This window comes from Peromyscus californicus, unplaced genomic scaffold, assembly GCF_007827085.1.
Source record: "Peromyscus californicus insignis strain IS unplaced genomic scaffold, ASM782708v3 Scaffold_23__1_contigs__length_62951481, whole genome shotgun sequence".
Lineage (NCBI taxonomy): Eukaryota > Metazoa > Chordata > Mammalia > Rodentia > Cricetidae > Peromyscus > Peromyscus californicus.
Genome location: NW_026294534.1, coordinates 17,394,049 through 17,406,570, shown reverse-complemented (window position 1 = coordinate 17,406,570; position 12,522 = coordinate 17,394,049). Strand labels below are relative to the sequence as shown.

The 12,522-nt window shown below is 41.7% G+C and overlaps 1 protein-coding gene across 2 annotated transcripts in view; it reads left to right on the top strand.

Annotated features, from left to right (window-relative positions):
• Adam9 (ADAM metallopeptidase domain 9) overlaps nucleotides 1-12,522 on the top strand; it is an 80,894-nt gene that overhangs the window by 525 nt on the left and 67,847 nt on the right. For both annotated transcript variants that reach the window (XM_052751856.1, XM_052751857.1), the window contains exons 2-3: nucleotides 10,374-10,471; nucleotides 12,151-12,209. In XM_052751856.1, the coding sequence (XP_052607816.1) occupies nucleotides 10,374-10,471; nucleotides 12,151-12,209 (157 nt within the window). The remainder of the gene's footprint in view (nucleotides 1-10,373; nucleotides 10,472-12,150; nucleotides 12,210-12,522) is intronic.

Genomic DNA, 12,522 nt, shown 5'->3' with positions numbered 1-12,522 from the left:
TCTTAGCGGACTCACCAGTTGAGATTCTGGTGGAGGAGAAGGCGGGTATTCCTTGGGCCGTTTTTGTTGTAGTAAGAATACTTAGAAAAAAAAAGAATAAACGAAAGGCTACATTTCTAGAGCCTGTTGTTCAGTCTTTCTAAATCCGGACAAAGAATCTCTGCTCTGTTTAACCCAGGGGATTATCGGAAAGAGCAGTCATGTCGACCAATACATTTGAATTGTGAAACTTCCCGTAAATATGCAAGATATTTATATTGGAGATGATGAAATGGGGTGGAAACACACCATCAACACACTGGTTTCTTTCTGGAAATAAGTTATTTATTTTGTCTTTTGTATTAAATATTGTTTGCATGACTGAGTTATTTCTACTAGCGCCGGGAATACGATGGACAATGGAAGGCTTTACTAATACATTCTTGCCTGCAAAGGTGATGAGTGAAGATTTGAATGCAGGACCGCTGACCTTCGCGAAACTGGTTACATTGTTCCTTCCCTTTGGCTTTCTTTTAAATTAAGTTAGCTTTCTGCGGTGTGGAGATGTCGGCGTTCAGAATACTGAAAAATTTCGAGCAGGGTGCTGCTGCCAGAGGGGTTCTGATGAGGACTACCTCTCCTGCTGTCCTAGGTGGTTAACACGATCGACAGGAAAGGATGTAAAGTTTTAGTAATCTCTAACTTAGTGTGTTTGTCTATGTAAACCAGACTCTATTTTCAGCTCATGTGTGTGTTTGTGATTCCACATGTGCGTAAAAATGAATGGAAATATCCTTATGCTCTTCAATTGTGGCTGCTCACTTAGGCATGAGTATCCACCTTCAAAATCTATCAACATTTATCAGACACTGGGTAAATACCATCCCTGACGCTTTTGGAGGACCAAAGGGTGGCCATGTGTACTAAGATATGTGAGAGATGTTGAGGGTTTTTTTTTTTTTTTTTTTTTTGAGAAAGTTCTGTTTTGAACTGGTGAGAAAATTTCAAGTTAGCGGGGGAGGGATCCATTATAAACATAGGAAGGTTTTTGTTTTTTGTTTTTTTCTTTCCTCAAGAGTAAGTGGGTGAGAAAGAGAATAGCTTGTTAGGAGACAGTGGAAGTGTTAATGTGTGTAATGTGTGGTTAGGTAGCTTGTGTGAAAGTGAGTGAGACAGGGAAGGGAAAGCGTAGGTGAGACCTTCTGTGGCAAGCTAAGGAGTCCCATTTACCCTCTAGATCGGTTCGGGAAATGAAGATTTTTAAGTAGTACGACAATCAGCTTTTCGGTTCAAACATTGACAACATAATGGAGGGCAGACTCCGGGAGGGAGAGGCTGGAGGGCTCCAGCCAAGTTTTGAGGTGTTGGCAAGGGAGTGAGTGCGGTGAGTCAACTCGAATTTCCTGAACTGAATGATCTTCCCAAATCAGCTGAGTTTTTGGAATACAGGATGTTTAAAACATGAACCGAAACATCCACACATGAGTTATGTTGGAAGCTAAGCTGGTTTCTGTAGGATTTTTAACGGTTGCTGGTAACATTGTACCCATGAGGAAATACAGACTAATTTTAAAATAGTGGATTCAAATAATTAAAAACAAACAAACAAAAAAGCCAAACCTAGGGTCAACAGATATAAGGAAATCAGACATGTTTGAAACCTCAGTGTCTTTTCTTATGTAATGTACTAAATTCAATATGTAAACTAGAAACGATTTCTTTTAGAAACTCTGCTATCCTGAAGAAGCTGAGTTTGAAAGCTTACTCATGGTGAATAACTAGAAAATGAAGTAGATATAATAGTAGGAACTTAGGTCCACATCGACCTCATTTTTAGATGTCAGCAGATTTCTAAACATAATTTTAAAAATTAGTATCTAAAATAATGGGTTTCATTATGATGGTTTCATGCATGTTTATCATTGTACATTTTATCTCCTGACTCATTATTTTCTCATGGTCTCCCTATCATAGTCCCTTTCAACTTTCATGTCACATATATGGGATACATATATATTAATCTAGATTTCACATAGGAGAGAAAACATTCATCTTTCAGGATCTGATTTACTTCAGTTAACATGATAGTTTCCAGTGCTACCTGTTTTCCTCCTGAGATACTTTTGTTCTTGATGGCTGAATGGAATTCCACCGTGCATATGTGCAACCATTTTCTTTATTCATTTAAATGTTGGTGAGCATCTAGTCTAATTTTTTTTTTTTTTTTTTGGTTTTTCGAGACAGGGTTTCTCTCTGTAGCTTTGGATCCTGTAGCTTTGGATCCTGTCCTGGAACTCACTCTGTAGATCTACCAGGCTGGCCTCAAACTCATAGAGATCTGCCTGCCTCTGCCTCCTGAGTGCTGGGATTAAAGGCGTGTGCCACCATCACCCGACTCATCTAGGCTAATTTTGTATTTTAGAAATAACAGATTAAAACTGATATATTTGTGTTATTTAAGGAAATGTAGTCTTACAGATTTAAAGATGGTTTGGTTTCCAAACTCCTAAGTAAAAAAAGAAAATGTTCATTGTTGATATGTACAAAATTAGTTTCTGGTCTTTGAAAACTAGTTTTATATTTTACCTTACCAAATTTGGTTTTGTATCCCTTTTTTTTTTTTTTTAAGACAGTATCTCACTATGTAGCTTCTGGCTGCCCTGAAACTCACTGTGTAGACCAGGCTGGCCTCGAACTCAGTCGGTGAATGTCCCATAGCGCGTTGAGTCCCTGCCTCTTGCTGTCTCTGCCACAGTTTCTCCCTACAGAGTAGTCTTCCCAGGGTCAGGGCGGCCTCACCGAAGGTCAGATTGTACTGTTGTGTTTGCATGTGAGACTGTTTTCATTTTGTGGTGGAAAATGGGATAGACTGCAGTCTGATCATTTCCCCTAGGTGAGCATATGTGGGACACTGGAGTCCTTTTAATTTTTGAGAATTTCATTCAGTGCGTTTTGAATATACCCGCCCCCATCTCACCCTCTAACTCCTCCCGGACTCGCCTCCTGTTTCCCTGTTCTCTCCCGATTTCCTGTCTGGTGGCACATCTTTTAAGAGTGAGTCAGGAGGAGGAGAATGGATGAGAACACATTGTAAGTAAGGACTCATGAAGATGCCAAGATGAAACTTGTTACTTTGTACGCCAACTCCCAAGACTAATATTATTAAAAAAAGGACCAAGGAAGCTAGCCTGAGAAATTCATGTCATTTGTTTAGGCATCACACCTCTACCCCTTCCCCCCCTACCCCTGCACCCTCCTCTCCTCTCCCCTCTGCTCTCCCCTCCCCTCTCCTTTCCCCCTCCCCTCCCTCTCCTCTCCCTCTCCCCTCTCCCTCCTCTCCTCTCCCCTCTCCTCTCCCCGTCCCTCCCCTCCCCTTTCCCACTCCCCTCCCCCTCCCCTGCCCTGCCCTCCCCTCTCCTCCCATCTCTTTTCTTTTCCCTCCCCTCCCTCCCCCTCAATTTCTTTTTTGGGACAGAGTTACTTTTTATACCTCTGGCTGGCTCCCAACTCACAGAGATCTCCCTGCCTCTGCCCCCAGAGAGCTGGTAGTCAGTTTTGAACTATGCTGTTGTGCTTGGGTTTTCCTTTATCTTGACTTACTGCTCAATCTTATGATGAATTTTAAAAAAAGCATCACTACAAACATGTTACATTGTAGGACAAACTCCACTTCCAAATACGTTTTTTTTCCCCCTTTGATACATTGTTCTTGTAATGAGATTTTTCATAGTTTAACTCACATCAGCATGACTCGCCCCTCCCCTTTTTTAGTAGAACCCCAGGCAGTCAGAGCCGGCTCACTCCTCCTTAACCTTGTGGCACAGTCAAAGACTGTCACAATCACACTCTTGACCTGAAATTTCAAACCCTGGTTTGGGGAGGGGAATTTGGTGTTGCTGATAAAAATGTTTGAGGGTCCTGCAGATTTGTGGAAAAGATGTTAATTGTTAAAAAGCAGGTTCACTTTAAGGGAGGGAGCTGGGGGGGGGAGAGAGAGAGAGAGAGAGAGAGAGAGAGAGAGAGAGAGAGAGAGAGAGAGAGAGAGAGAGAGAGAGAAAGAGAATGTGTAAGGCTCACAGGAGGCTGTTGACTCACTTATCCAGTGCTTACAGTATCTGGGGAGGAAGTAGCTGCCTCGGTTTCAACAATTTAAATCTCTTTCTGGAGGAACTGAAATTCTTAAGAGCATTACATTTTCTAAATGATTGGCGTTTTCCCAATGGGGTACTTCAAGACAGAAATAGCATTTTGTTTTCTTATTTGGGGACAGGATCTTTGATATATAACCCAGCACGAACATTCTCTTTTTAAAGCTAGGTAAATAATGAAGTCCACGTCTTCCGACGTGTGACAGTCTGGAACACAGCAGCAGAAACGGTGGCGGTGAACGTGCCCGTGAGGGTGATAGTCGCTGAAGTGCATTGATTTGGGATTGGCCCTGAGACTGGAGTGAGAGGCGAGGTTGCAAGAGCACTTAGCGTTTGATTACAGTCTTTTGCCTTCAGGAGTACTGAGACAACAGATTACCTCACTCAGCCTGAACGTGGAGGGTTATCTTGTACAGTGCAAGTCCATAAAGGTGGCTATTTGTCTAGGTAATAAGCGGGAAGGGAAGAAGAAAGGCTGTGCTGATTTGGCATACCCCTTTTGTTTGTCTTGCAATTAGGTAGAATTCTTTGGAAGATATTTTTTTTCTGCCACACAGCCGCTTCAACTTCTCAGAAATGCATTAAAAGACCCAAGGAGTCAGAGGAGGCAAGAAGAGCTACTACTCTTTCACTGACTCCGTCTTGGACCTTCAAGTTCCTGGTTCAACTTTGATTCTTCTTCAGTTCATGTCCCCCACTGTCCTTATTTTTAACAGTATGCGTCTTCCGTCAGATTCTAATATCAACGTTCGGATACCCCACAGTATCTTAAGATTTTTACTTTTATTGAGAACTGTGTCTTTCTCCCTGGTGTTTGGTGTTTTAATTTTTAAAAAACTTTTGAGATGGGCTCTGACTGTGTCCTGGAACTCCCTCTGCAGACCAGCCTGGCTTCTAACTCCTAGAGATTTACTGCCTCCGCCTCCTGAGTACTGGGATTAAAGGCTTACACCAGCACACCTGGCATCCCCAGTGGTTTTTAATTGGAGGCAGTATTGCACACTACATCTGCAGGCTTACGGGACACTTCGGTGGTCAGAGCTAGCTTTGCTGGCATCTGGAGAGTGGAGGCTGGGGTGCCGTTAGTCACGCCTACACGGCACAGGATGACCCACAGCCAAGGATGTTCCAGCCCACAATGCTAGTGTTATGAAGGTTAAAATGCGTTTCCTTTACAGTAAAAAGGAGAGAAATGGTATTTTGGTTCCCACGGGAAACATAGTTTAGAGGAATTAGGGAAAATCCATGGCAGGGAATGAGCAGGAGATAAGAAAAAAGAAACCAGAGATAAGAAAGGAATTTTGAAAAAAAAAAAAAAAAAAAAGAGGAACGAGGAGTCCTTTGTAGTTAGTGTGTGTTCTTTTGAAATAATACAGGTTCCGAAGCTTTGTACATGGCTTTCTGTGCATGGGTTTGATGCAGAAGGTGGATCCTTGGGTTTTTTAAAGAAGTCAGTGTCAGAGTAAGAACTCATAAATACAGAAGTGCTATAATTTTGAAAGCTTAAAAAGCCACAAATGATTGTGACATTTGTTTTACAAAACAAAAAAAAATTATTTTAAAATGGGAACCAGCGAAAGAATATTCTAGGAGATATATATATATATATATATATATATATATATATATATATTCTATAATATATATTTTCAATAATACATTTTCTGACATGGGTCCAAACTGACAAAAGATATAGAATTATATATACATTTTATATATATATATAATATATATATATTTGTTGTTGTTTTGTTTTTGAGACAGGGTCTCACTGTGTAGCTCTGGCTGTTCCGGAAATCAATGTAGCCCAGGCTGGCCTTAAACTCACAGAGCCTTGCTTTCCTCTACCTCCCAAGTGCTGGAATTAAAGATGCATGCTACCATGCCCGGCCTACTTTCTATTCTTGTATTTAGCTTTTATTATCCCCTGTACCCATCAAGGTAAAAGATTCCCTAGAAGACAGAACACTTGGCTTGTTCTGGCCTAAAGTAGGTGGATGACCTTATAAAGTCACATAATGTGTTTTGGATAGAGAACTCTTGAAACATCTGCCTGCCCATTAGAACTTCAAATTTTGTCTTCTTGAATTGTTTCATATTTTTCTCTCTGTGAAGTTCACCTCTGAATTGTAGTGAATATGGTTTAATTTAGTTGCCTGTGGTTAGTCTCCTGTGACAGTGATCTGTGCCTGTCGCCATATATGTTCCTTTCTGTAGAGGATTACTTCAACTTTTTCTTTGAAATAATGAGTCACAGCAGGAAGTTGGAGAAAGATATGCCATTTTTTTTTCTTTTTTAGTTAGGCCTCTAGCTCAGGCTGGCTTCAGACTTGTTTTGTGGCTGAAGCTGACCTTGAACTGTGGCCTTATTGTACCCACAACCCCTGAGTACTGGGATTATAGGCTTGTCCTGCCCACCTGGCTTTAGGCTAGTTTACTTTAAAAAAAAAAATTCTTTGAAAATTTCATACAAAGTATTTTGATCATATTCTCTCCAAATCCCTCCCATTTCCACCCCCACTTTCTTATCCACCCCCCCCTTCAACATTTTGTCATCTTTTTCTGGAATATAGTTTACTTTTGATCATACAGAATTTATTGCCCAACTGCGTACAGTATTGCATTTATCTTGCCACACCCCCAGAGTGACTGTTCTAGCCATAGGACAGGTCACTGATGCAGGAGGAAGCTTTTAAGGGTACTGTTTAAACATATGTTTTAGGAATTTGAGAAGATGGGGGGGGTCATTGAAGGGCTTAGTCTAGGTGAAGGAATAGTCGCCATCCTCAGTTCATTTAGGATTATGGGTGTTTCTGCCTAGTAGATAGTGTATCAAAAGGTTTTATTTTTTTTTGTTTTCTGACATGGTTCCCAGTTAACAAAATATCTGGAAGATAGCCAATCGTGGTATGAGCTAAAATGCCTGAGAGACCGATGGAGAACAGTTGGAAACCTCTTCGTATAATGTGGATTGGATCTGACATAACTTACGTTTTCCTGTTGGTGTCTTTGAAATCCTGAGCTACGAACAGTTTTTTTTATACAGTGTCCACTTGGAAAAAGTTAGATGCAGTTCTTCATCCAGATCTCTATGTGAGAAGGCTGAGGGACATGGGCAGTTAATGTGAATGAGATGCGGATGGCATCGGAGGAGGGTGGTGTTGGACCCAAGTGGAAGGCCAGCCTGTACTTCAGAGGTGAGGCCGTGAGGGCCGCTCGTCCGTGAGCCTTTCCTTGGTGTACAACTTCCAGGGTTGAACCCTGGCATCTGGAAAAGACATTAGAAATGGTGACAGGCAGCGATGCTGGGTAACCAGGTTCAGCACTGGAGCCTTAGTTTTGCGAAGAAAGCATTTATTCCTTTTTTTTTTTTTTTAACTTCAAAGAACAACACAGTGGAGGTAACATACACGTCACTGCAGAAAGCAGCTCAGACAATGCAGATACACACTGCAGGAAATATACTTCTTACTGCTTCCTGACCCTGCCTCACATGGAAAATACATTAAACAGATTGGTTCACTGGATTATGCTGTTTACATGTTTATGACATTTTAGAGTCACAGTTTACAGTCTATAAACGCAGTATTGCATCTTAAAATGACCCGTAGTTGTGTGCATTCGGGGAGGTCAGAGTATAACATTTGGGAGTTAGTTCTCACCTTCCACCATGTGGGTTCCGGGAATCAACTCAGGTTGTCAGGCTGGGCAGCAAGTCTTTTACCAGCTGAACCATCTGGCCAGCCCAAGTACAGCATTTCGTAATTATAATTGTATGCAGCAGAAGTTTTAGTTTTTTTCATCCATGCTTGTAGGTAACCACTTAATTATATTATTATAGAAGTTTTTAAACATATGTAAGAGTAGGTAAGAAAGGAATGAACGCCTGTGTATGCATTATCCAGGTTTAATCTTGTTTTACGTGTATTTCCTTCCTCAAGTCCACTGTACTATTTTAATATATCTAGGCACATTATTTTATCACTGACTGTTCAGCATGAATCACTAAATCACAAGAGCTTAAGTACAGTAATAATGTAATAATAATCCCTCAAGATCATCAAACAGTTACTGTAGCTGGAGTTTTCCTGTGTCGTGTCTCCTCCTCCCTGCCAGGCTCCTGCAGCCGCTCAGACCCAAGTAAACACACAGAGCCTTATATTATAAACTATATGGCCGTGGCAAGCTTCTTGCTATCTAGTTCTTATATCTTAACTCAACCAATTTCTATTAATCTATAAGTTGCCACATGGCTTGTGGCTTACCAGTACTTTTACATCTTGCTTCTTCTGTGTCTGGCTGGCAACTCCTGACTCCGCCTTCCTTTTCCCAGAATTCTCCTGTCTGCTTATCCCACCTATATTTCCTGCCTGGTTATTGGCCAATCAACATTTTATTTATTAACCAAATCAGAGCAACACATTCACAGCGTATAGAGCGATATCCACAGCAAGTTACTGTGTCTAAATTTCCCAGATTTTCTGAGTTGATTCATTTTAAAGGAATACAGACAGGCCCGTATATTGCATTCGCTTGTAAGGCTTCTTTAATTGACGAAATTCCCCACTTCCCTTCTTGTGACTCAGTAGGAGACGCAGTCGCTCTCCTTCCCCAGTGCTCAGCTCTGCAGCTCCTTAGACAGTGACCAGTGACCAGCTCCCTCACTAGACTTCAAAATGAAAGAACTTTTACTGTGGCTGCTGGGTGTGATGGTGAGCTCCTGTAATCTCAACACTGGGAAGACAGGGCAGGAGGATCGTGAATTCAAGGTCATCTTGAGTAACTAGTGAGATCTTATCTCAAAAGCAACAAACAATAAAGACAATGAGAAAGAATTGTTATGCCCTTAGCGATGCTACTGGAAGGGAAAGGTATTTTGTGTTGGTGGACTCGTTGAGAGATTGTATCCAACTCCAACATGATTTTATTGTTCGGTTTGTGGTGGTGTTTTGTTTTTTTTTCTTTTGAGATGGGGCCTTTCTGTGTCTTACTATGTATCCCTGGCTGGCCTTGAACTCATGGAGACCTGACTGTTACTGCCTCCTAAGTGCCGGGAGCAGTGGTTCTCAACCTACCTAACGCTACGACCTTTTTAATACAGTTCCTCATGTTGTGGTGATCCACGACCATAAAACTCTTTCTGTTGCTACTTCATAACTGTACTTTTGCTGCTGTTATGAATTGTAATGTAAATAAATGATATGCAGGATGGTCTTAGGCAATGCCTGCGAAATGGTCATTTGATTCCCGAGGGGGTCATGACCCACAGGTTGAGAACTACTGGATTGAAGCGTATACTTCCTTGTCTGCCCCAGTTCTGGTTGTACTTGGTGTGGTGGTTTGAAAGAAAATGGCCCCCAAAGGGAGTAGCATTATTAGGATGTGTGGCTTTGTTGGCGTGGGTGTGGCCTTGTTGAAGGAAGTGAGTCACTGTGGAGGTGGGCTTTGAGGTTTCATAGATGCTCAAGCCATGCCCAGTGTCTCAGACCACTTCCTGTTGCCTGAGAGTCAAGAACTCGCTGGGTGGTGGTGGCAGTGGCAGCGGCAGCGCCTTTAATCCCAGCACTTGGGAGGCAGAGGCAGGCGGATCTCTGTGAGTTCAAGGCCAGCCTGCTCTACAGAGCAAGTTCCAGGACAGGCACAAAGCTACACAGAGAGACCCTGTCTTGAAAAAACAAAAAAAAAAAAAAAAAAAGAAAAAAGTCACAAGAGGGTCTGGAGAGATGGCTTATCAGTTAAGAGCACTGGCAGCTCTTCCAAAGGACCCATGTTCGATTCCCAACATCCACATGGTGGTTCACAACTCTCTGTAGCTCCATTTCCAGTGGGTCTGACATCCTCGCCTGACCTCTGTGGACACCATGCATGTACATGGTGCAAAGACATACAGGCAAAACACTGGTAAAATAGAATCATAATAAAAAAATACAAAATTAAAAAAAATCACATGACTATCAGGCGATTTTTTTTTCCCCCAATGATTTGAACACTTAGGTTTTGGTTTTTGTTTTTGTTTTTTTTTTCCAAGATGGGGTCTCATTATGTAGCTCTAGCTGTCCTGGAAGTCTTTATAGACCAGGCTGGCTGGGAACTCACAGAAATCCCCTTGCCTCTGCCTCCAAGTGCTGGGATTAAAAATGTGCACCACTACACCCAGCTGAACACGCAGATTTTATTTCCAGTATTTTGGTCTCACGTAGGGTCTTCAGGTTCACTTTGTTACATTTGTTGCTCTTTTCTCTGCAGACTTTGAGCAGACCAAACATCTGTCTTCCTATGAAATTATAACTCCTTGGAGATTAACTAGAGAAAGAAGGGAAGCCCTGAGGCCCAGTTCAAAGCAGGTGAGCGCTCTCTTGAGAACGTTGACTCTAATAAAATTCCAGTTTCTTCTTTTCTTAGTGAAAGGTGAAATTTGCAGCAGTGGTTGTTTCAGGGAATAAGTGGGTATAAGTTTTAATATCAAATACTTTATATGCTGACTTAAAAAAAATAGCAAAACTGCTTGTAAGGGAATTGAGTGTTGTTTTCTCATTGGAGGAGATTTTTTTTTTCCTTTTCTGTTTTTAATGGGGTAACCACGTACCTGTAGATCATCTTCACCTCCCAGGAGTGCTCTCCTTGGGACCAAGCCCTTGTCCATGACCTTAAGATCAATAGTTTGTTCTGTAGTTAGAATAGGGAAGTTGTACGAGGTAGAGAAAAGGGCCCCCTTGAGCTTAAAGATGAGAAAGTCAGAGTTATCTAAATGACTGACTAACTCTAAGTAAGATGCCTTCAATGTACAACGCTGTTTATCACTACTGAAGAAACCCAAGTGCTACCCGTGAGACTGTCACATTGGTGTGTGGTGTGTTCTCGCTCCAGATGTCTATTGGCAGGCGGAGAACATGTGGTAGAGTTGATGAGATAAGCCCTGCAAAGGTCGTGAGGGCACAGGAATTTCTCGTGCACTTTTGTATAACTAGGTAATCTCTTGAAACTTAAACAGAGAAAGGAAAAACTCCTTTTGCAAAATAACCCGTATGTGGATACACTCAAAAAGAGTTCCTGGAGTTACGGCTGATTCATGAACACATTTAAGAAGAGCAGACCACTAGGGCTGGAGAGTCAGCTCATCAGTTAAGGTCACTGGTTGCTCCTGCTGAGAATCTGGGGTCAGTTCCCAGTACCCACAGGTTGGGCTCACAGCCATCCATAATTCCAGTTCCAGGAGATATGACACTCTCTTCTGAACTCAAGGCACCAGGCACACACATAGTACACATACATACACACAGACAAAACATGCATCTATGTAAAGTAATGTAGGAGGCAAGGAAGCCCTTGTGCTCACAGATAATCACTGGGGAGACCAGGAATGTTAAATACTTCCAAGGCGGAGACACCTGTTCTCTGCCCAGGGGCTGGGAGTGGAGGTGGTTAATAGCCTGGTGACCTTCTCACTATCTGTATGACCAAGACCACACCAGACCCTCCCCAAGACCCTTAAGAGGTCACATGTAGTCAATCTATAGAACCCATCTTTATGAGGGGTGTCACGTGTACTTTAGAAAGTTTCCATGTAACCATGTCTTAAACTTTGTGGTGAACACAGGATTGAGTTAATGTTCACCAGGAAACTTTTTCCAAATTGCGATGTGTTTAAATGTGCCTAAAATAAACCGTCTGGTGCTAACACTGGCTACTGAGTCATATTAAACCAGACTTCCTTCTTCCATCTTGTAGATTGACGCTCTGCTGGCTGTAGTGTTCACAGAGACCCCCACAAAATAAAATAAATAAATCTAAAACAAGTTTAAAAAGAGTAGATACATGGGTAGGCAATTTTCCACGATCCAGTATTAAAGGGAGACTGAGATGAATAGAATATATATTATTTAATACTTTCTATAAACTATTGCAGTCATTGCCAAGTTATTTTAATTTAGGATGAACGTTCCTGCCTCTTGTATTATGCTGAAAAGTAATTTACAAGATGGTGTTTTATTGTTGCTTTTTTTTTCCTTTTCTGTGCATTTAGATGTCTTATGTCATCCAGGCTCAAGGAAAGCAACATATTATTCACTTGGAAAGAAACACGTAAGAAATTTCATTTACTTTGCTTTTTTAATTATATTTTTCCCTCAACAGTGTATTGATTTCTTTTCTAGGTGGATATTGCCTAGTGGAGTCTGAATCCTGGAATCAGCAGATTTAGCTACTGCTGACCCTGCTGCCCAGGGGTAGGCCTGCATCTGAAGTCCACAAGAATTCGTGCTATGGCTGGACAGGCTGTGACTTCCAAGAGGAATGTGCAGAGGGAAGCCAGGCACAGATATAGCTTAATTCTTTTTGAATCACCTTTAGGAAGAGTGAAGGGTGTGTGTGTGTGTGTGTGTGTGTGTGTGTGTGT